This window comes from Scyliorhinus torazame, chromosome 23 (genome assembly GCF_047496885.1).
Source record: "Scyliorhinus torazame isolate Kashiwa2021f chromosome 23, sScyTor2.1, whole genome shotgun sequence".
Taxonomy (NCBI): Eukaryota; Metazoa; Chordata; class Chondrichthyes; order Carcharhiniformes; family Scyliorhinidae; genus Scyliorhinus; species Scyliorhinus torazame.
Genome location: NC_092729.1, coordinates 72,619,781 through 72,646,523, shown reverse-complemented (window position 1 = coordinate 72,646,523; position 26,743 = coordinate 72,619,781). Strand labels below are relative to the sequence as shown.

Genomic DNA, 26,743 nt, shown 5'->3' with positions numbered 1-26,743 from the left:
CAGCCCCAGTGTATATTATAGAGAATAACAGTCCCTGTGTTTTTTATAGAGAATAATAGTCTATGTGTATACTCAGAGAATAATAGTCCCTGTGTACATTATAGAGAATAACAGTCCATGTAGATATTATAGAGAAAAACAGTTCCTGTGTATATTATAGAGAATAATAGCCTCTGTGTATATTATAGAGAATAACAGTTCCTGTGTACATTATAGAGAATAACAGCCTTTGTGTATATTATAGAGAATAACAGTCACTGTGTCTCTTCTAGAGAATAACAGTCCCTGTGTATATTATAGAGAATAACAGTCCCTGTGTATATTATAGAGAATAACAATCTCTGTGTATATTATAGAGAATAACTGCCCCTGTGTATATTATACAGAATAACAGTCTCTGTGTATATTATAGAGGATAACAGCCTCTGTAGATATTATAGAGAATAACAGACCCTGTGTATATTATAGAGAATAATACCCTCTGTGTATATTATAGAGAATAACAGTCCCTGTGTATATTATAGAGAATAACAGTCCCTGTGTATATTATAGAGAATAACAGTCCCTGTGTATATTATAGAGAATAACAGTCTCTGTGTATATTATAGAGAATAACAGTCTCTGTGTATATTATAGAGAATAACAGTCCCTGTGTACATTATAGAGAATAACAGCCTCTGTGTATATTATAGAGAATAACAGTCCCTGTGTATATTATAGAGGATAACAGTCCCTGTGTCTATTAGAGAGAATAACAGTCTGTGTGTATATTATAGAGAATAACAGTCCCTGTGTATATTATAGAGAATAACAGCCCCTGTGTATATTATAGAGAATAACAGTCCCTGTGTATATTATAGAGAATAACAGTCCCTGTGTATATTATAGAGAATAACAGCCCCTGTGTATATTATAGAGAATAACAGTCCCTGTGTATATTATAGAGAAAAACAGTCTCTGTGTATATTATAGAGAATAACAGTCCCTGTGTATATTATAGAGAATAACAGTCCCTGTGTATATTATAGAGAATAACAGCCCCTGGGTATATTATAGAGAATAACAGTCCCTGTCTATACTATAGAGAATAACAGCCCATGTGTATATTATAGAGAATAACAGTCCATGTGTATATTATAGAGAATAACAGTCCCTGTGTATATTATAGAGAATAACAGTCACTGTATATTATAGAGAATAAGTCGCTGTGTATTTTATCGAGAATAACAGTCTCTGTGTATATTATACAGAATAACAGTCTGTGTGTATTATAGAGAATAACAGTCCCTGTGTATATTATAGAGAATAACAGTCACTGTGTATATTATAGAGTAAACAGTCTCTGTGTATATTATAGAGAATAACAGTCTCTGTGTCTATTATAGAGAATAACAGTCCCTGTGTATATTATAGAGAATAACAGTCACTGTGTATATTATAGAGTAAACAGTCTCTGTGTATATTATAGACAATAACAGTCTCTGTGTATATTATCGAGAATAACAGTCCATGTGTATATTATAGAGAATAACAGTCTCTGTGTGTATTATGGAGAATAACAGCCCCAGTGTATATTATAGAGAATAACAGTCCCTGTGTATATTATAGAGGATAACAGACCCTGTGTATATTATCGAGAATAACAGTCCATGTGTATATTATAGAGAATAACAGTCCCTGTGTATATTATAGAGAATAACAGTCACTGTATATTATAGAGAATAACAGTCCCTGAGTATTTTATAGAGAATAACAGTCTCTGTGTATATTATAGAGAATAACAGTCTCTGTGTATATTATAGAGAATAACAGTCCCTGTGTACATTATAGAGAATAACAGCCTCTGTGTATATTATAGAGAATAACAGTCCCTGTGTATATTATAGAGGATAACAGTCCCTGTGTCTATTAGAGAGAATAACAGTCTGTGTGTATATTATAGAGAATAACAGTCCCTGTGTATATTATAGAGAATAACAGCCCCTGTGTATATTACAGAGAAAAACAGTCTCTGTGTATATTATAGAGAATAACAGTCCCTGTGTATATTATAGAGAATAACAGCCCCTGGGTATATTATAGAGAATAACAGTCTCTGTGTCTATTATGGAGAATAACAGTCCCTGTGTACATTATAGAGAATAACAGTCTCTGTGTATATTATAGAGAATAACAGCCCCTGTGTATATTATAGAGAATAACAGCCCCTGTGTATATTATAGAGAATAACAGCCCCTGTGTATATTATAGAGAATAACAGTCTCTGTGTATATTTCTAGAGAATAACAGTCACTGTGTATATTATAGAGAATAACAGTCTGTGTGCATATTATAGAGAATAACTGTCTCTGTGTATATTATAGAGAATAACAGTCCCTGTGTATATTATAGAGAATAACAGTCCCTGTGTATATTATAGAGAATAACAGTTTCTGTGTGTATTATAGAGAATAACAGTCTCTGTGTATATTATAGAGAATAACAGTCACTGTGTATATTATAGAGAATAACAGTCCCTGTGTATATTATTGAGAATAACAGTCCCTGTGTATACTATAGAGAATAACAGTCTCTGTGGATATTATAGAGAATAACAGCCCCTGTGTATATTATAGAGAATAACAGTCTCTGTGTATATTCTAGAGAATAACAGTCTCTGTGTCTATTATGGAGAATAACAGTCACTGTGTACATTATAGAGAATAACAGTCCCTGTGCATATTATAGAGAATAACAGTCTCTGTGTACATTATAGAGAATAACAGCCTCTGTGTATATTATAGAGAATAACAGTCCCTGTGTATATTATAGAGAATAACAGTCCCTGTGTATATTATAGAGAATAACAGTCCCTGTGTGTATTATAGAGAATAACAGTCACTGTGTATATTATAGAGAACAACAGTCGCTGTGTGTATTATAGAGAATAACAGTCACTGTGTATATTATAGAGAATAACAGTCTCTGTGTATATTATAGAGAATAGCCCCTGTGTATATTATAGAGAATAACACCCCTGTGTATATTATAGAGAATAACAGTCCCTGTGTATATTATAGAGAATAACAGTCCCTGTGTATACTATAGAGAATAACAGTCCCTGTGTATATTATAGAGAATAACAGCCCCAGTGTATATTATAGAGAATAACAGTCCCTGTGTTTTTTATAGAGAACAATAGTCTATGTGTATATTCAGAGAATAACAGTCCCTGTGCACATTATAGAGAATAACAGTCCATGTAGATATTATAGAGAAAAACAGTCCCTGTGTATATTATAGAGAATAATAGCCTCTGTGTATATTATAGAGAATAACAGTTCCTGTGTACATTATAGAGAATAACAGCCTTTGTGTATATTATAGAGAATAACAGTCACTGTGTCTCTTCTAGAGAATAACAGTCCCTGTGTATATTATAGAGAATAACAGTCCCTGTGTATATTATAGAGAATAACAATCTCTGTGTATATTATAGAGAATAACTGCCCCTGTGTATATTATACAGAATAACAGTCTCTGTGTATATTATAGAGAATAACAGTCTCTGTGTATATTATAGAGAATAACAGTCCCTGTCTATATTATGGAGAATAACAGTCCCTGTATATATTATAGAGAATAACAGCCCTTGTGTATATTATAGAGAATAACAGTCTCTGTGTATATTATAGAGAATAACAGTCCCTGTGTATATTATAGAGAATAACAGTCCCTGTGTATATTATTGAGAATAACAGTCTCTGTGTATATTATAGAGAATAACAGTCTCTGTGTATATTATGGAGAATAACAGTCCCTGTGTATATTATAGAGAATAACAGCCACAGTGTATATTATTGAGAATAACAGTCCCTGTGTATACTATAGAGAATAACAGTCTCTGTGGATATTATAGAGAATAACAGCCCCTGTGTATATTATAGAGAATAACAGTCTCTGTGTATATTCTAGAGAATAACAGTCTCTGTGTCTATTATGGAGAATAACAGTCACTGTGTACATTATAGAGAATAACAGTCCCTGTGCATATTATAGAGAATAACAGTCTCTGTGTACATTATAGAGAATAACAGCCTCTGTGTATATTATAGAGAATAACAGTCCCTGTGTATATTATAGAGAATAACAGTCCCTGTGTATATTATAGAGAATAACAGTCCCTGTGTGTATTATAGAGAATAACAGTCACTGTGTATATTATAGAGAACAACAGTCGCTGTGTGTATTATAGAGAATAACAGTCACTGTGTATATTATAGAGAATAACAGTCTCTGTGTATATTATAGAGAATAGCCCCTGTGTATATTATAGAGAATAACACCCCTGTGTATATTATAGAGAATAACAGTCCCTGTGTATATTATAGAGAATAACAGTCCCTGTGTATACTATAGAGAATAACAGTCCCTGTGTATATTATAGAGAATAACAGCCCCAGTGTATATTATAGAGAATAACAGTCCCTGTGTTTTTTATAGAGAATAATAGTCTATGTGTATATTCAGAGAATAACAGTCCCTGTGCACATTATAGAGAATAACAGTCCATGTAGATATTATAGAGAAAAACAGTCCCTGTGTATATTATAGAGAATAATAGCCTCTGTGTATATTATAGAGAATAACAGTTCCTGTGTACATTATAGAGAATAACAGCCTTTGTGTATATTATAGAGAATAACAGTCACTGTGTATATTATAGAGAATAACAGTCCCTGTGTATATTATAGAGAATAACAGTCCCTGTGTATATTATTGAGAATAACAGTCTCTGTGTATATTATAGAGAATAACAGCCACAGTGTATATTATTGAGAATAACAGTCCCTGTGTATACTATAGAGAATAACAGTCTCTGTGGATATTATAGAGAATAACAGCCCCTGTGTATATTATAGAGAATAACAGTCTCTGTGTATATTCTAGAGAATAACAGTCTCTGTGTCTATTATGGAGAATAACAGTCACTGTGTAGATTATAGAGAATAACAGTCCCTGTGCATATTATAGAGAATAACAGTCTCTGTGTACATTATAGAGAATAACAGCCTCTGTGTATATTATAGAGAATAACAGTCCCTGTGTATATTATAGAGAATAACAGTCCCTGTGTATATTATAGAGAATAACAGTCCCTGTGTGTATTATAGAGAATAACAGTCACTGTGTATATTATAGAGAACAACAGTCGCTGTGTGTATTATAGAGAATAACAGTCACTGTGTATATTATAGAGAATAACAGTCTCTGTGTATATTATAGAGAATAGCCCCTGTGTATATTATAGAGAATAACACCCCTGTGTATATTATAGAGAATAACAGTCCCTGTGTATATTATAGAGAATAACAGTCCCTGTGTATACTATAGAGAATAACAGTCCCTGTGTATATTATAGAGAATAACAGCCCCAGTGTATATTATAGAGAATAACAGTCCCTGTGTTTTTTATAGAGAACAATAGTCTATGTGTATATTCAGAGAATAACAGTCCCTGTGCACATTATAGAGAATAACAGTCCATGTAGATATTATAGAGAAAAACAGTCCCTGTGTATATTATAGAGAATAATAGCCTCTGTGTATATTATAGAGAATAACAGTTCCTGTGTACATTATAGAGAATAACAGCCTTTGTGTATATTATAGAGAATAACAGTCACTGTGTCTCTTCTAGAGAATAACAGTCCCTGTGTATATTATAGAGAATAACAGTCCCTGTGTATATTATAGAGAATAACAATCTCTGTGTATATTATAGAGAATAACTGCCCCTGTGTATATTATACAGAATAACAGTCTCTGTGTATATTATACAGAATAACTGCCCCTGTGTATATTATACAGAATAACAGTCTCTGTGTATATTATAGAGAATAACAGTCTCTGTGTATATTATAGAGAATAACAGTCTCTGTGTATATTATAGAGAATAACAGTCTCTGTGTATATTATAGAGAATAACAGTCCCTGTGTACATTATAGAGAATAACAGCCTCTGTGTATATTATAGAGAATAACAGTCCCTGTGTATATTATAGAGGATAACAGTCCCTGTGTCTATTAGAGAGAATAACAGTCTGTGTGTATATTATAGAGAATAACAGTCCCTGTGTATATTATAGAGAATAACAGCCCCTGTGTATATTATAGAGAATAACAGTCCCTGTGTATATTATAGAGAATAACAGTCCCTGTGTATATTATAGAGAATAACAGCCCCTGTGTATATTATAGAGAATAACAGTCCCTGTGTATATTATAGAGAAAAACAGTCTCTGTGTATATTATAGAGAATAACAGTCCCTGTGTATATTATAGAGAATAACAGTCCCTGTGTATATTATAGAGAATAACAGCCCCTGGGTATATTATAGAGAATAACAGTCCCTGTCTATACTATAGAGAATAACAGCCCATGTGTATATTATAGAGAATAACAGTCCATGTGTATATTATAGAGAATAACAGTCCCTGTGTATATTATAGAGAATAACAGTCACTGTATATTATAGAGAATAAGTCGCTGTGTATTTTATCGAGAATAACAGTCTCTGTGTATATTATACAGAATAACAGTCTGTGTGTATTATAGAGAATAACAGTCCCTGTGTATATTATAGAGAATAACAGTCACTGTGTATATTATAGAGTAAACAGTCTCTGTGTATATTATAGAGAATAACAGTCTCTGTGTCTATTATAGAGAATAACAGTCCCTGTGTATATTATAGAGAATAACAGTCACTGTGTATATTATAGAGTAAACAGTCTCTGTGTATATTATAGACAATAACAGTCTCTGTGTATATTATCGAGAATAACAGTCCATGTGTATATTATAGAGAATAACAGTCTCTGTGTGTATTATAGAGAATAACAGCCCCAGTGTATATTATAGAGAATAACAGTCCCTGTGTATATTATAGAGGATAACAGACCCTGTGTATATTATCGAGAATAACAGTCCATGTGTATATTATAGAGAATAACAGTCCCTGTGTATATTATAGAGAATAACAGTCACTGTATATTATAGAGAATAACAGTCCCTGAGTATTTTATAGAGAATAACAGTCTCTGTGTATATTATAGAGAATAACAGTCTCTGTGTATATTATAGAGAATAACAGTCCCTGTGTACATTATAGAGAATAACAGCCTCTGTGTATATTATAGAGAATAACAGTCCCTGTGTATATTATAGAGGATAACAGTCCCTGTGTCTATTAGAGAGAATAACAGTCTGTGTGTATATTATAGAGAATAACAGTCCCTGTGTATATTATAGAGAATAACAGCCCCTGTGTATATTACAGAGAAAAACAGTCTCTGTGTATATTATAGAGAATAACAGTCCCTGTGTATATTATAGAGAATAACAGCCCCTGGGTATATTATAGAGAATAACAGTCTCTGTGTCTATTATGGAGAATAACAGTCCCTGTGTACATTATAGAGAATAACAGTCTCTGTGTATATTATAGAGAATAACAGCCCCTGTGTATATTATAGAGAATAACAGCCCCTGTGTATATTATAGAGAATAACAGCCCCTGTGTATATTATAGAGAATAACAGTCTCTGTGTATATTTCTAGAGAATAACAGTCACTGTGTATATTATAGAGAATAACAGTCTGTGTGCATATTATAGAGAATAACTGTCTCTGTGTATATTATAGAGAATAACAGTCCCTGTGTATATTATAGAGAATAACAGTCCCTGTGTATATTATAGAGAATAACAGTTTCTGTGTGTATTATAGAGAATAACAGTCTCTGTGTATATTATAGAGAATAACAGTCACTGTGTATATTATAGAGAATAACAGTCCCTGTGTATATTATTGAGAATAACAGTCCCTGTGTATACTATAGAGAATAACAGTCTCTGTGGATATTATAGAGAATAACAGCCCCTGTGTATATTATAGAGAATAACAGTCTCTGTGTATATTCTAGAGAATAACAGTCTCTGTGTCTATTATGGAGAATAACAGTCACTGTGTACATTATAGAGAATAACAGTCCCTGTGCATATTATAGAGAATAACAGTCTCTGTGTACATTATAGAGAATAACAGCCTCTGTGTATATTATAGAGAATAACAGTCCCTGTGTATATTATAGAGAATAACAGTCCCTGTGTATATTATAGAGAATAACAGTCCCTGTGTGTATTATAGAGAATAACAGTCACTGTGTATATTATAGAGAACAACAGTCGCTGTGTGTATTATAGAGAATAACAGTCACTGTGTATATTATAGAGAATAACAGTCTCTGTGTATATTATAGAGAATAGCCCCTGTGTATATTATAGAGAATAACACCCCTGTGTATATTATAGAGAATAACAGTCCCTGTGTATATTATAGAGAATAACAGTCCCTGTGTATACTATAGAGAATAACAGTCCCTGTGTATATTATAGAGAATAACAGCCCCAGTGTATATTATAGAGAATAACAGTCCCTGTGTTTTTTATAGAGAACAATAGTCTATGTGTATATTCAGAGAATAACAGTCCCTGTGCACATTATAGAGAATAACAGTCCATGTAGATATTATAGAGAAAAACAGTCCCTGTGTATATTATAGAGAATAATAGCCTCTGTGTATATTATAGAGAATAACAGTTCCTGTGTACATTATAGAGAATAACAGCCTTTGTGTATATTATAGAGAATAACAGTCACTGTGTCTCTTCTAGAGAATAACAGTCCCTGTGTATATTATAGAGAATAACAGTCCCTGTGTATATTATAGAGAATAACAATCTCTGTGTATATTATAGAGAATAACTGCCCCTGTGTATATTATACAGAATAACAGTCTCTGTGTATATTATAGAGAATAACAGTCTCTGTGTATATTATAGAGAATAACAGTCCCTGTCTATATTATGGAGAATAACAGTCCCTGTATATATTATAGAGAATAACAGCCCTTGTGTATATTATAGAGAATAACAGTCTCTGTGTATATTATAGAGAATAACAGTCCCTGTGTATATTATAGAGAATAACAGTCCCTGTGTATATTATTGAGAATAACAGTCTCTGTGTATATTATAGAGAATAACAGTCTCTGTGTATATTATGGAGAATAACAGTCCCTGTGTATATTATAGAGAATAACAGCCACAGTGTATATTATTGAGAATAACAGTCCCTGTGTATACTATAGAGAATAACAGTCTCTGTGGATATTATAGAGAATAACAGCCCCTGTGTATATTATAGAGAATAACAGTCTCTGTGTATATTCTAGAGAATAACAGTCTCTGTGTCTATTATGGAGAATAACAGTCACTGTGTACATTATAGAGAATAACAGTCCCTGTGCATATTATAGAGAATAACAGTCTCTGTGTACATTATAGAGAATAACAGCCTCTGTGTATATTATAGAGAATAACAGTCCCTGTGTATATTATAGAGAATAACAGTCCCTGTGTATATTATAGAGAATAACAGTCCCTGTGTGTATTATAGAGAATAACAGTCACTGTGTATATTATAGAGAACAACAGTCGCTGTGTGTATTATAGAGAATAACAGTCACTGTGTATATTATAGAGAATAACAGTCTCTGTGTATATTATAGAGAATAGCCCCTGTGTATATTATAGAGAATAACACCCCTGTGTATATTATAGAGAATAACAGTCCCTGTGTATATTATAGAGAATAACAGTCCCTGTGTATACTATAGAGAATAACAGTCCCTGTGTATATTATAGAGAATAACAGCCCCAGTGTATATTATAGAGAATAACAGTCCCTGTGTTTTTTATAGAGAATAATAGTCTATGTGTATATTCAGAGAATAACAGTCCCTGTGCACATTATAGAGAATAACAGTCCATGTAGATATTATAGAGAAAAACAGTCCCTGTGTATATTATAGAGAATAATAGCCTCTGTGTATATTATAGAGAATAACAGTTCCTGTGTACATTATAGAGAATAACAGCCTTTGTGTATATTATAGAGAATAACAGTCACTGTGTATATTATAGAGAATAACAGTCCCTGTGTATATTATAGAGAATAACAGTCCCTGTGTATATTATTGAGAATAACAGTCTCTGTGTATATTATAGAGAATAACAGCCACAGTGTATATTATTGAGAATAACAGTCCCTGTGTATACTATAGAGAATAACAGTCTCTGTGGATATTATAGAGAATAACAGCCCCTGTGTATATTATAGAGAATAACAGTCTCTGTGTATATTCTAGAGAATAACAGTCTCTGTGTCTATTATGGAGAATAACAGTCACTGTGTAGATTATAGAGAATAACAGTCCCTGTGCATATTATAGAGAATAACAGTCTCTGTGTACATTATAGAGAATAACAGCCTCTGTGTATATTATAGAGAATAACAGTCCCTGTGTATATTATAGAGAATAACAGTCCCTGTGTATATTATAGAGAATAACAGTCCCTGTGTGTATTATAGAGAATAACAGTCACTGTGTATATTATAGAGAACAACAGTCGCTGTGTGTATTATAGAGAATAACAGTCACTGTGTATATTATAGAGAATAACAGTCTCTGTGTATATTATAGAGAATAGCCCCTGTGTATATTATAGAGAATAACACCCCTGTGTATATTATAGAGAATAACAGTCCCTGTGTATATTATAGAGAATAACAGTCCCTGTGTATACTATAGAGAATAACAGTCCCTGTGTATATTATAGAGAATAACAGCCCCAGTGTATATTATAGAGAATAACAGTCCCTGTGTTTTTTATAGAGAACAATAGTCTATGTGTATATTCAGAGAATAACAGTCCCTGTGCACATTATAGAGAATAACAGTCCATGTAGATATTATAGAGAAAAACAGTCCCTGTGTATATTATAGAGAATAATAGCCTCTGTGTATATTATAGAGAATAACAGTTCCTGTGTACATTATAGAGAATAACAGCCTTTGTGTATATTATAGAGAATAACAGTCACTGTGTCTCTTCTAGAGAATAACAGTCCCTGTGTATATTATAGAGAATAACAGTCCCTGTGTATATTATAGAGAATAACAATCTCTGTGTATATTATAGAGAATAACTGCCCCTGTGTATATTATACAGAATAACAGTCTCTGTGTATATTATAGAGAATAACAGTCTCTGTGTATATTATAGAGAATAACAGTCCCTGTCTATATTATGGAGAATAACAGTCCCTGTATATATTATAGAGAATAACAGCCCTTGTGTATATTATAGAGAATAACAGCCCCTGTGTATATTATAGAGAATAAAAGGCTCTGTGTATATTATAGAGAATAACAGTCCCTGTGTATATTAGAGAGAATAACAGCCCCTGTGTATATTATAGAGAATAACAGTCCCTGTGTACATTATAGAGAATAACAGTCCCTGTGTACATTATAGAGAATAACAGCCTCTGTGTATATTACAGAGAATAAAGGGGAGCAGAGACAACCCCGGCAACTATAGACCGGTGAGCCTCACGTCTGTAGTGGGTAAAGTCTTGGAGGGGATTATAAGAGACAAGATTTATAATCATCTAGATAGGAATAATATGATCAGGGATAGTCAGCATGGCTTTGTGAAGGGTAGGTCATGCCTCACAAACCTTATTGAGTTCTTTGAGAAGGTGACTGAACAGGTAGATGAGGGTAGAGCAGTTGATGTGGTGTATATGGATTTCAGCAAAGCGTTTGATCAGGTTCCCCACGGTAGGCTATTGCAGAAAATACGGAGGCTGGGGATTGAGGGTGATTTAGAGATGTGGATCAGAAATTGGCTAGCTGAAAGAAGACAGAAGGTGGTGGTTGATGGGAAATGTTCAGAATGGAGTACAGTCACAAGTGGAGTACCACAAGGATCTGTTCTGGGGCCGTTGCTGTTTGTCATTTTTATCATTTTTATCAATGACCTAGAGGAAGGCGCAGAAGGGTGGGTGAGTAAATTTGCAGACGATACTAAAGTCGGTGGTGTTGTCGATAGTGTGGAAGGATGTAGCAGGTTACTGCGGGATATAGATAAGCTGCAGAGCTGGGCTGAGAGATGGCAACTGGAGTTTAATGTAGAGAAGTGTGAGGTGATTCACTTTGGAAAAAATAACAGGAATGCGGAATATTTGGCTAATGGTAAAGTTCTTGAAAGTGTGGATGAGCAGAGGGATCTAGGTGTCCATGTACATAGATCCCTGTAAGTTGCCACCCAGGTTGATAGGGTTGTGAAGAAGGCCTATGGAGTGTTGGCCTTTATTGGAAGAGGGATTGAGTTCCGGAGTCGGGAGGTCATGTTGCAACTGTACAGAACTCTGGTACGGCCGCATTTGGAGTATTGCGTACAGTTCTGGTCACCGCATTATAGGAAGGACGTGGAGGTTTTGGAGCGGGTGCAGAGGAGATTTACCAGGATGTTGCCTGGTATGGAGGGAAAATCTTATGAGGAAAGGCTGATGGACTTGAGGTTGTTTTCGTTGGAGAGAAGAAGGTTAAGAGGAGACTTAATAGAGGCATACAAAATGATCAGGGGGTTAGATAGGGTGGACAGTGAGAGCCTGCTCCCGCGGATGGAAATGGCTGGCACGAGGGGACATAACTTTAAACTGAGGGGCAATAGATATAGGACAGAGGTCAGAGGTAGGTTCTTTACGCAAAGAGTAGTGAGGCCGTGGAATGCCCTACCTGCTACAGTAGTGAACTCGCTAACATTGAGGGCATTTAAAAGTTTATTGGATAAACATATGGATGATAATGGCATAGTGTAGGTTAGATGGCTTTTGTTTCGGTGCAACATTGTGGGCCGAAGGGCCTGTACTGCGCTCTATTGTTCTATGTTCTATGTTCTAATAACAGTCCCTGTGTATATTACAGTGAATAACAGTCCCTGTGTATATTATAGAGAATAACAGTACATGTGTATATTATAGAGAATAACAGTCTCTGTGGATATTTTAGAGAATAACAGTCCCTGTGTATATTATAGAGAATAACAGTCTCTGTGTATATTATAGAGAATAACAGTCCCTGTGTATATTATAGAGAATAACAGTCTCTGTGTATATTATGGAGAATAACAGTCACTGTGTGTATTATAGAGAATAACACCCCTGTGTATATTATAGAGAATAACAGTCCCTGTGTATATTATAGAGAATAACAGTCCCTGTGTATATTATAGAGAATAACAGTCTCTGTGTATATTATAGAGAATAACAGTCTCTGTGTATATTATAGAGAATAACAGTCCCTGTGTATATTATAGAGAATAACAGCCCCAGTGTATATTATAGAGAATAACAGTCCCTGTGTTTTTTATAGAGAATAATAGTCTATGTGTATACTCAGAGAATAATAGTCCCTGTGTACATTATAGAGAATAACAGTCCATGTAGATATTATAGAGAAAAACAGTTCCTGTGTATATTATAGAGAATAATAGCCTCTGTGTATATTATTGAGAATAACAGTTCCTGTGTACATTATAGAGAATAACAGCCTTTGTGTATATTATAGAGAATAACAGTCACTGTGTCTCTTCTAGAGAATAACAGTCCCTGTGTATATTATAGAGAATAACAGTCCCTGTGTATATTATAGAGAATAACAATCTCTGTGTATATTATAGAGAATAACTGCCCCTGTGTATATTATACAGAATAACAGTCTCTGTGTATATTATAGAGGATAACAGCCTCTGTAGATATTATAGAGAATAACAGACCCTGTGTATATTATAGAGAATAATACCCTCTGTGTATATTATAGAGAATAACAGTCCCTGTGTATATTATAGAGAATAACAGTCCCTGTGTATATTATAGAGAATAACAGTCCCTGTGTATATTATAGAGAATAACAGTCTCTGTGTATATTATAGAGAATAACAGTCTCTGTGTATATTATAGAGAATAACAGTCCCTGTGTACATTATAGAGAATAACAGCCTCTGTGTATATTATAGAGAATAACAGTCCCTGTGTATATTATAGAGGATAACAGTCCCTGTGTCTATTAGAGAGAATAACAGTCTGTGTGTATATTATAGAGAATAACAGTCCCTGTGTATATTATAGAGAATAACAGCCCCTGTGTATATTATAGAGAATAACAGTCCCTGTGTATATTATAGAGAATAACAGTCCCTGTGTATATTATAGAGAATAACAGCCCCTGTGTATATTATAGAGAATAACAGTCCCTGTGTATATTATAGAGAAAAACAGTCTCTGTGTATATTATAGAGAATAACAGTCCCTGTGTATATTATAGAGAATAACAGTCCCTGTGTATATTATAGAGAATAACAGCCCCTGGGTATATTATAGAGAATAACAGTCCCTGTCTATACTATAGAGAATAACAGCCCATGTGTATATTATAGAGAATAACAGTCCATGTGTATATTATAGAGAATAACAGTCCCTGTGTATATTATAGAGAATAACAGTCACTGTATATTATAGAGAATAAGTCGCTGTGTATTTTATCGAGAATAACAGTCTCTGTGTATATTATACAGAATAACAGTCTGTGTGTATTATAGAGAATAACAGTCCCTGTGTATATTATAGAGAATAACAGTCACTGTGTATATTATAGAGTAAACAGTCTCTGTGTATATTATAGAGAATAACAGTCTCTGTGTCTATTATAGAGAATAACAGTCCCTGTGTATATTATAGAGAATAACAGTCACTGTGTATATTATAGAGTAAACAGTCTCTGTGTATATTATAGACAATAACAGTCTCTGTGTATATTATCGAGAATAACAGTCCATGTGTATATTATAGAGAATAACAGTCTCTGTGTGTATTATAGAGAATAACAGCCCCAGTGTATATTATAGAGAATAACAGTCCCTGTGTATATTATAGAGGATAACAGACCCTGTGTATATTATCGAGAATAACAGTCCATGTGTATATTATAGAGAATAACAGTCCCTGTGTATATTATAGAGAATAACAGTCACTGTATATTATAGAGAATAACAGTCCCTGAGTATTTTATAGAGAATAACAGTCTCTGTGTATATTATAGAGAATAACAGTCTCTGTGTATATTATAGAGAATAACAGTCCCTGTGTACATTATAGAGAATAACAGCCTCTGTGTATATTATAGAGAATAACAGTCCCTGTGTATATTATAGAGGATAACAGTCCCTGTGTCTATTAGAGAGAATAACAGTCTGTGTGTATATTATAGAGAATAACAGTCCCTGTGTATATTATAGAGAATAACAGCCCCTGTGTATATTACAGAGAAAAACAGTCTCTGTGTATATTATAGAGAATAACAGTCCCTGTGTATATTATAGAGAATAACAGCCCCTGGGTATATTATAGAGAATAACAGTCTCTGTGTCTATTATGGAGAATAACAGTCCCTGTGTACATTATAGAGAATAACAGTCTCTGTGTATATTATAGAGAATAACAGCCCCTGTGTATATTATAGAGAATAACAGCCCCTGTGTATATTATAGAGAATAACAGCCCCTGTGTATATTATAGAGAATAACAGTCTCTGTGTATATTTCTAGAGAATAACAGTCACTGTGTATATTATAGAGAATAACAGTCTGTGTGCATATTATAGAGAATAACTGTCTCTGTGTATATTATAGAGAATAACAGTCCCTGTGTATATTATAGAGAATAACAGTCCCTGTGTATATTATAGAGAATAACAGTTTCTGTGTGTATTATAGAGAATAACAGTCTCTGTGTATATTATAGAGAATAACAGTCACTGTGTATATTATAGAGAATAACAGTCCCTGTGTATATTATTGAGAATAACAGTCCCTGTGTATACTATAGAGAATAACAGTCTCTGTGGATATTATAGAGAATAACAGCCCCTGTGTATATTATAGAGAATAACAGTCTCTGTGTATATTCTAGAGAATAACAGTCTCTGTGTCTATTATGGAGAATAACAGTCACTGTGTACATTATAGAGAATAACAGTCCCTGTGCATATTATAGAGAATAACAGTCTCTGTGTACATTATAGAGAATAACAGCCTCTGTGTATATTATAGAGAATAACAGTCCCTGTGTATATTATAGAGAATAACAGTCCCTGTGTATATTATAGAGAATAACAGTCCCTGTGTGTATTATAGAGAATAACAGTCACTGTGTATATTATAGAGAACAACAGTCGCTGTGTGTATTATAGAGAATAACAGTCACTGTGTATATTATAGAGAATAACAGTCTCTGTGTATATTATAGAGAATAGCCCCTGTGTATATTATAGAGAATAACACCCCTGTGTATATTATAGAGAATAACAGTCCCTGTGTATATTATAGAGAATAACAGTCCCTGTGTATACTATAGAGAATAACAGTCCCTGTGTATATTATAGAGAATAACAGCCCCAGTGTATATTATAGAGAATAACAGTCCCTGTGTTTTTTATAGAGAACAATAGTCTATGTGTATATTCAGAGAATAACAGTCCCTGTGCACATTATAGAGAATAACAGTCCATGTAGATATTATAGAGAAAAACAGTCCCTGTGTATATTATAGAGAATAATAGCCTCTGTGTATATTATAGAGAATAACAGTTCCTGTGTACATTATAGAGAATAACAGCCTTTGTGTATATTATAGAGAATAACAGTCACTGTGTCTCTTCTAGAGAATAACAGTCCCTGTGTATATTATAGAGAATAACAGTCCCTGTGTATATTATAGAGAATAACAATCTCTGTGTATATTATAGAGAATAACTGCCCCTGTGTATATTATACAGAATAACAGTCTCTGTGTATATTATAGAGAATAACAGTCTCTGTGTATATTATAGAGAATAACAGTCCCTGTCTATATTATGAAGAATAACAGTCCCTGTATATATTATAGAAAATAACAGCCCTTGTGTATATTATAGAGAATAACAGCCCCTGTGTATATTATAGAGAATAAAAGGCTCTGTGTATATTATAGAGAATAACAGTCCCTGTGTATATTAGAGAGAATAACAGCCCCTGTGTATATTATAGAGAATAACAGTCCCTGTGTACATTATAGAGAATAACAGTCCCTGTGTACATTATAGAGAATAACAGCCTCTGTGTATATTACAGAGAATAAAGGGGAGCAGAGACAGCCCCGGCAACTATAGACCGGTGAGCCTCACGTCTGTAGTGGGTAAAGTCTTGGAGGGGATTATAAGAGACAAGATTTATAATCATCTAGATAGGAATAATATGATCAGGGATAGTCAGCATGGCTTTGTGAAGGGTAGGTCATGCCTCACAAACCTTATTGAGTTCTTTGAGAAGGTGACTGAACAGGTAGATGAGGGTAGAGCAGTTGATGTGGTGTATATGGATTTCAGCAAAGCGTTTGATCAGGTTCCCCACGGTAGGCTATTGCAGAAAATACGGAGGCTGGGGATTGAGGGTGATTTAGAGATGTGGATCAGAAATTGGCTAGCTGAAAGAAGACAGAAGGTGGTGGTTGATGGGAAATGTTCAGAATGGAGTACAGTCACAAGTGGAGTACCACAAGGATCTGTTCTGGGGCCGTTGCTGTTTGTCATTTTTATCATTTTTATCAATGACCTAGAGGAAGGCGCAGAAGGGTGGGTGAGTAAATTTGCAGACGATACTAAAGTCGGTGGTGTTGTCGATAGTGTGGAAGGATGTAGCAGGTTACAGAGGGATATAGATAAGCTGCAGAGCTGGGCTGAGAGATGGCAACTGGAGTTTAATGTAGAGAAGTGTGAGGTGATTCACTTTGGAAAAAATAACAGGAATGCGGAATATTTGGCTAATGGTAAAGTTCTTGAAAGTGTGGATGAGCAGAGGGATCTAGGTGTCCATGTACATAGATCCCTGTAAGTTGCCACCCAGGTTGATAGGGTTGTGAAGAAGGCCTATGGAGTGTTGGCCTTTATTGGAAGAGGGATTGAGTTCCGGAGTCGGGAGGTCATGTTGCAACTGTACAGAACTCTGGTACGGCCGCATTTGGAGTATTGCGTACAGTTCTGGTCACCGCATTATAGGAAGGACGTGGAGGTTTTGGAGCGGGTGCAGAGGAGATTTACCAGGATGTTGCCTGGTATGGAGGGAAAATCTTATGAGGAAAGGCTGATGGACTTGAGGTTGTTTTCGTTGGAGAGAAGAAGGTTAAGAGGAGACTTAATAGAGGCATACAAAATGATCAGGGGGTTAGATAGGGTGGACAGTGAGAGCCTGCTCCCGCGGATGGAAATGGCTGGCACGAGGGGACATAACTTTAAACTGAGGGGCAATAGATATAGGACAGAGGCCAGAGGTAGGTTCTTTACGCAAAGAGTAGTGAGGCCGTGGAATGCCCTACCTGCTACAGTAGTGAACTCGCTAACATTGAGGGCATTTAAAAGTTTATTGGATAAACATATGGATGATAATGGCATAGTGTAGGTTAGATGGCTTTTGTTTCGGTGCAACATTGTGGGCCGAAGGGCCTGTACTGCGCTCTATTGTTCTATGTTCTATGTTCTAATAACAGTCCCTGTGTATATTACAGTGAATAACAGTCCCTGTGTATATTATAGAGAATAACAGTACATGTGTATATTATAGAGAATAACAGTCTCTGTGGATATTTTAGAGAATAACAGTCCCTGTGTATATTATAGAGAATAACAGTCTCTGTGTATATTATAGAGAATAACAGTCCCTGTGTATATTATAGAGAATAACAGTCTCTGTGTATATTATGGAGAATAACAGTCACTGTGTGTATTATAGAGAATAACACCCCTGTGTATATTATAGAGAATAACAGTCCCTGTGTATATTATAGAGAATAACAGTCCCTGTGTATATTATAGAGAATAACAGTCTCTGTGTATATTATAGAGAATAACAGTCGCTGTGTATATTATAGAGAATAACAGTCCCTGTGTATATTATAGAGAATAACAGCCCCAGTGTATATTATAGAGAATAACAGTCCCTGTGTTTTTTATAGAGAATAATAGTCTATGTATATATTCAGAGAATAATAGTCCCTGTGTACATTATAGAGAATAACAGTCCATGTAGATATTATAGAGAAAAACAGTTCCTGTGTATATTATAGAGAATAATAGCCTCTGTGTATATTATAGAGAATAACAGTTCCTGTGTACATTATAGAGAATAACAGCCTTTGTGTATATTATAGAGAATAACAGTCACTGTGTCTCTTCTAGAGAATAACAGTCCCTGTGTATATTATAGAGAATAACAGTCCCTGTGTATATTATAGAGAATAACAGTCCCTGTGTATATTATAGAGGATAACAGTCCCTGTGTCTATTAGAGAGAATAACAGTCTGTGTGTATATTATAGAGAATAACAGTCCCTGTGTATATTATAGAGAATAACAGCCCCTGTGTATATTATAGAGAATAACAGTCCCTGTGTATATTATAGAGAAAAACAGTCTCTGTGTATATTATAGAGAATAACAGTCCCTGTGTATATTATAGAGAATAACAGCCCCTGTGTATATTATAGAGAATAACAGTCCCTGTGTATATTATAGAGAAAAACAGTCTCTGTGTATATTATAGAGAATAACAGTCCCTGTGTATATTATAGAGAATAACAGTCCCTGTGTATATTATAGAGAATAACAGCCCCTGGGTATATTATAGAGAATAACAGTCCCTGTCTATACTATAGAGAATAACAGCCCATGTGTATATTATAGAGAATAATAGTCCATGTGTATATTATAGAGAATAACAGTCCCTGTGTATATTATAGAGAATAACAGTCACTGTATATTATAGAGAATAAGTCGCTGTGTATTTTATCGAGAATAACAGTCTCTGTGTATATTATACAGAATAACAGTCTGTGTGTATTATAGAGAATAACAGTCCCTGTGTATATTATAGAGAATAACAGTCACTGTGTATATTATAGAGTAAACAGTCTCTGTGTATATTATAGAGAATAACAGTCTCTGTGTCTATTATAGAGAATAACAGTCCCTGTGTATATTATAGAGAATAACAGTCACTGTGTATATTATAGAGTAAACAGTCTCTGTGTATATTATAGACAATAACAGTCCCTGTGTATATTATAGAGAATAACAGTCACTGTATATTATAGAGAATAAGTCGCTGTGTATTGTATCGAGAATAACAGTCTCTGTGTATATTATACAGAATAACAGTCTGTGTGTATTATAGAGAATAACAGTCCCTGTGTATATTATAGAGAATAACAGTCACTGTGTATATTATAGAGTAAACAGTCTCTGTGTATATTATAGAGAATAACAGTCTCTGTGTCTATTATAGAGAATAACAGTCCCTGTGTATATTATAGAGAATAACAGTCACTGTGTATATTATAGAGTAAACAGTCTCTGTGTATATTATAGACAATAACAGTCTCTGTGTATATTATCGAGAATAACAGTCCATGTGTATATTATAGAGAATAACAGTCTCTGTGTGTATTATAGAGAATAACAGCCCCAGTGTATATTATAGAGAATAACAGTCCCTGTGTATATTATAGAGGATAACAGACCCTGTGTATATTATCGAGAATAACAGTCCATGTGTATATTATAGAGAATAACAGTCCCTGTGTATATTATAGAGAATAACAGTCTCTGTGTATATTATAGAGAATAACAGTCTCTGTGTATATTATAGAGAATAACAGTCCCTGTGTACATTATAGAGAATAACAGCCTCTGTGTATATTATAGAGAATAACAGTCCCTGTGTATATTATAGAGGATAACAGTCCCTGTGTCTATTAGAGAGAATAACAGTCTGTGTGTATATTATAGAGAATAACAGTCCCTGTGTATATTATAGAGAATAACAGCCCCTGTGTATATTATAGAGAATAACAGTCCCTGTGTATATTATAGAGAAAAACAGTCTCTGTGTATATTATAGAGAATAACAGTCCCTGTGTATATTATAGAGAATAACAGCCCCTGTGTATATTATAGAGAATAACAGTCCCTGTGTATATTATAGAGAAAAACAGTCTCTGTGTATATTATAGAGAATAACAGTCCCTGTGTATATTATAGAGAATAACAGTCCCTGTGTATATTATAGAGAATAACAGCCCCTGGGTATATTATAGAGAATAACAGTCCCTGTCTATACTATAGAGAATAACAGCCCATGTGTATATTATAGAGAATAACAGTCCCTGTGTATATTATAGAGAATAACAGTCACTGTATATTATAGAGAATAAGTCGCTGTGTATTTTATCGAGAATAACAGTCTCTGTGTATATTATACAGAATAACAGTCTGTGTGTATTATAGAGAATAACAGTCCCTGTGTATATTATAGAGAATAACAGTCACTGTGTATATTAAAGAGTAAACAGTCTCTGTGTATATTATAGAGAATAACAGTCTCTGTGTCTATTATAGAGAATAACAGTCCCTGTGTATATTATAGAGAATAACAGTCACTGTGTATATTATAGAGTAAACAGTCTCTGTGTATATTATAGACAATAACAGTCTCTGTGTATATTATCGAGAATAACAGTCCATGTGTATATTATAGAGAATAACAGTCTCTGTGTGTATTATAGAGAATAACAGCCCCAGTGTATATTATAGAGAATAACGGTCCCTGTGTATATTATAGAGGATGACAGACCCTGTGTATATTATCGAGAATAACAGTCCATGTGTATATTATAGAGAATAACAGTCCCTGTGTATATTATAGAGAATAACAGTCACTGTATATTATAGAGAATAACAGTCCCTGAGTATTTTATAGAGAATAACAGTCTCTGTGTATATTATAGAGAATAACAGTCTCTGTGTATATTATAGAGAATAACAGTCCCTGTGTACATTATAGAGAATAACAGCCTCTGTGTATATTATAGAGAATAACAGTCCCTGTGTATATTATAGAGGATAACAGTCCCTGTGTCTATTAGAGAGAATAACAGTCTGTGTGTATATTATAGAGAATAACAGTCCCTGTGTATATTATAGAGAATAACAGCCCCTGTGTATATTACAGAGAAAAACAGTCTCTGTGTATATTATAGAGAATAACAGTCCCTGTGTATATTATAGAGAATAACAGCCCCTGGGTATATTATAGAGAATAACAGTCTCTGTGTCTATTATGGAGAATAACAGTCCCTGTGTCTATTAGAGAGAATAACAGTCTGTGTGTATATTATAGAGAATAACAGTCCCTGTGTATATTATAGAGAATAACAGCCCCTGTGTATATTATAGAGAATAACAGTCCCTGTGTATATTATAGAGAAAAACAGTCTCTGTGTATATTATAGAGAATAACAGTCCCTGTGTATATTATAGAGAATAACAGCCCCTGTGTATATTATAGAGAATAACAGTCCCTGTGTATATTATAGAGAAAAACAGTCTCTGTGTATATTATAGAGAATAACAGTCCCTGTGTATATTATAGAGAATAACAGTCCCTGTGTATATTATAGAGAATAACAGCCCCTGGGTATATTATAGAGAATAACAGTCCCTGTCTATACTATAGAGAATAACAGCCCATGTGTATATTATAGAGAATAACAGTCCATGTGTATATTATAGAGAATAACAGTCCCTGTGTATATTATAGAGAATAACAGTCACTGTATATTATAGAGAATAAGTCGCTGTGTATTTTATCGAGAATAACAGTCTCTGTGTATATTATACAGAATAACAGTCTGTGTGTATTATAGAGAATAACAGTCCCTGTGTATATTATAGAGAATAACAGTCACTGTGTATATTATAGAGTAAACAGTCTCTGTGTATATTATAGAGAATAACAGTCTCTGTGTCTTTTATAGAGAATAACAGTCCCTGTGTATATTATAGAGAATAACAGTCACTGTGTATATTATAGAGTAAACAGTCTCTGTGTATATTATAGACAATAACAGTCTCTGTGTATATTATCGAGAATAACAGTCCATGTGTATATTATAGAGAATAACAGTTTCTGTGTATATTATAGCGAATAACAGTCCCTGTATATATTATAGAGAATAACAGTCACTGTGTATATTATAGAGAATAACAGTCTCTGTGTATATTATAGAGAATAACAGCCCCTGTGTATATTATAGAGAATAACAGTCTCTGTGTATATTATAGAGAATAACAGTCCCTGTGTATATTATAGAGAATAACAGTCCCTGTGTCTATTAGAGAGAATAACACCCTCTGTGTATATTATAGAGAATAACAGGCCCTGTGTATATTATAGAGAATAACAGCCCCTGTGTATATTATAGAGAATAACAGCCCCTGTGTATATTATAGAGAATAACAGTCCCTGTGTATATTATAGAGAATAACAGTCCCTGTGTATATTATAGAGCATAACAGTCTTTGTGGATATTATAGAGAATAACAGCCTCTGTGTATATTATAGAGAATAACAGTCTCTGTGTATATTATAGAGAATAACAGCCCCTGTGTATATTATAGAGAATAACAGTCACTGTATATTATAGAGAATAACAGCCCCTGTGTATATTATAGAGAATAACAGTCTCTGTGTATATTATAGAGAATAACAGTCCCTGTGTATATTATAGAGAATAACAGCCTTTGTGAATATTATAGAGAATAACAGCCCCTGTGTATATTATAGAGAATAACAGTCACTGTATATTATAGAGAATAACAGCCCCTGTGTATATTATAGAGAATAACAGTCTCTGTGTATATTATAGAGAATAACCGCCCTTGTGTATATTATAGAGAATAACAGCCCCTGTGTATATTATAGAGAATAACAGTCCCTGTGTATATTATAGAGAATAACAGTCCCTGTGTATATTATAGAGCATAACAGTCTCTGTGGATATTATAGAGAATAACAGCCTCTGTGTATATTATAGAGAATAACAGTCTCTGTGTATATTATAGAGAATAACAGCCCCTGTGTATATTATAGAGAATAACAGTCTCTGTGTCTATTATAGAGAATAACAGTCTCTGTGTATATTATAGTGAATAACAGTCCCTGTGTATATTATAGAGAATAACAGGCTCTGTGTATATTATAGAGATTAACAGTCTCTGTGTATATTATAGAGAATAACAGTCCCTGTGTATATTATACAGAATAACAGTCTCTGTGTATATTATAGAGAATAACAGTCCCTGTGTATATTATGGAGAATAACAGCCCCTGTGTGTATTATAGAGAATAACAGTCCCTGTGTATATTATAGAGAATAACAGCCCCTGTGTGTATTATAGAGAATAACAGTCCCTGTGTATATTATAGAGAATAACAGTCTCTGTGTATATTATAGAGAATAACAGCCCCTGTGTATATTATAGAGAATAACAGTCTCTGTGTCTATTATAGAGAATAGCAGTCTCTGTGGATATTATAGAGAATAACAGTCCCTGTGTATATTATAGAGAATAACAGTCTCTGTGTATATTATAGAGAATAACAGTCCCTGTGTATATTATACAGAATAACAGTCTCTGTGTATATTATAGAGAATAACAGTCCCTGTGTATATTATGGAGAATAACAGCACCTGTGTGTATTATAGAGAATAACAGTCACTGTGTATATTATAGAGAATAACAGCCCCTGTGTGTATTATAGAGAATAACAGTCCCTGTGTATATTATAGAGAATAACAGTCTCTGTGTATATTATAGAGAATAACAGCCCCTGTGTATATTATAGAGAATAACAGTCTCTGTGTCTATTGTAGAGAATAGCAGTCTCTGTGGATATTATAGAGAATAACAGTCCCTGTGTATATTATAGAGAATAACAGTCCCTGTGTATATTATAGTGAATAACAGTCTCTGTGTCTATTATAGAGAATAGCAGTCTCTGTGGATATTATAGAGAATAACAGTCCCTGTGTATATTATAGAGAATAACAGGCTCTGTGTATATTATAGAGAATAACAGTCTCTGTGTATATTATAGAGAATAACAGTCCCTGTGTATATTATACAGGATAACAGTCTCTGTGTATATTATAGAGAATAACAGTCCCTGTGTATATTATGGAGAATAACAGCCCCTGTGTATATTATAGAGAATAACAGTCTCTGTGTCTATTATAGAGAATAACAGCCCCTGTGTATATTATAGAGAATAACAGCCCCTGTGTATATTATAGAGAATAACAGTCCCTGTGTATATTATAGAGAATAACTGTCCATGTGTATATTATAGAGAATAACAGTTTCTGTGTGTATTATAGAGAATAACAGTCTCTGTGGATATTATAGAGAATAACAGTCCCTGTGTATATTATAGTGAATAACAGTCTCTGTGTATATTATAGAGAATAACAGTCTCTGTGTCTATTATAGAGAATAACAGTCACTGTGTATATTGAATAACAGTCCCTGTGTATATTATAGAGAATAACAGCCCCTGTGCATATTATAGAGAATAACAGTCTCTGTGTATATTATAGAGAATAACAGTCCCTGTGTATATTAAAGAGAATAACAGTCACCTCACTTCCTTCTGGTTTTTAATGGCTCCATCAGGTTCTGTATGTTGCGGATTTTGTGCCTTTGTTCCAGCGCTCAGGCCAGCTCGGTGTAGTCGATGCCTGGGCTTTCTTTTTAAAGACAGGTACAGCACGGGGTTAGATACAGAGTAAAGCTCCCTCTACACTGTCCCCATCAAACATTCCCAGGACAGGTACAGCACGGGGTTAGATACAGAGTAAAGCTCCCTCTACACTGTCCCCATCAAACACTCCCAGGACAGGTACAGCACGGGGTTCGATACAGAGTAAAGCTCCCTCTACACTGTCCCCATCAAACACTCGTAGGACAGGTACAGCACGGGGTTAGATACAGAGTAAAGCTCCCTCTACACGGTCCCCATCAAACACTCCCAGGACAGGTACAGCACGGGGTTAGATACAGAGTAAAGCTCCCTCGACACTGTCTCCATCAAACACTCCCAGGACAGGTGCAGCACGGGGTTCGATACAGAGTAAAGCTCCCTCTACACTGTCCCCATCAAACACTCCCAGGACAGGTACAGCACGGGGTTAGATACAGAGTAAAGCTCCCTCTACACTGTCCCATCAAACACTCCCAGGACAGGTACAGCACGGGGTTAGATACAGAGTAAAGCTCCCTCTACACTGTCCCCATCAAACACTCCCAGGACAGGTACAGCACGGGGTTAGATACAGAGTAAAGCTCCCTTTACACGGTCCCCATCAAACACTCCCAAGATAGGTACAGCACGGGGTTAGATACAGAGTAAAACTCCCTCTACACTGTCCCAATCAAACACTCCCAGGACAGGTACAGCACGGGGTTAGATACAGAGAAAAGCTCCCTCTACACTCACCCCATCAAACACTCCCAGGACAGGTACAGCATGGGGTTAGATACAGAGTAACGCTCCCTCTACACTGTCCCCATCAAACACTCCCAGGACAGGTACAGCACGGGGTTAGATACAGAGTAAAGCTCCCTCTCCACTGTCCCCATCAAACACTCCCAGGACAGGTACAGCGAGGGGTTAGATACAGAGTAAAGCTCTCTCTACACTGTCCCCATCAAACACTCCCCGGACAGGTACAGGACGGGGTTAGGTACAGAGTAAAGCTCCCTCTACACTGTCCCCATCAAACACTCCCAGGACAGGTACAGGACGGGGTTAGATACAGAGTAAAGCTCCCTCTCCACTGTCCCCATCAAACACTCCCAGGACA

At 34.6% G+C, this 26,743-nt stretch overlaps 1 protein-coding gene across 6 annotated transcripts in view; it reads right to left on the bottom strand.

The window, feature by feature from the left end:
- The window catches only part of LOC140399624 (uncharacterized), a 219,091-nt gene that overhangs the window by 149,362 nt on the left and 42,986 nt on the right, over positions 1-26,743 (bottom strand). For all 6 annotated transcript variants that reach the window (XR_011937774.1, XR_011937773.1, XR_011937777.1 and 3 more), the window contains one exon: positions 25,520-25,627. Coding sequence is in view for 2 of the 6 variants with exons in the window: in XM_072489159.1 (XP_072345260.1) it covers positions 25,520-25,627 (108 nt within the window). In the remaining 4 variants the exon portion in view is untranslated. The remainder of the gene's footprint in view (positions 1-25,519; positions 25,628-26,743) is intronic.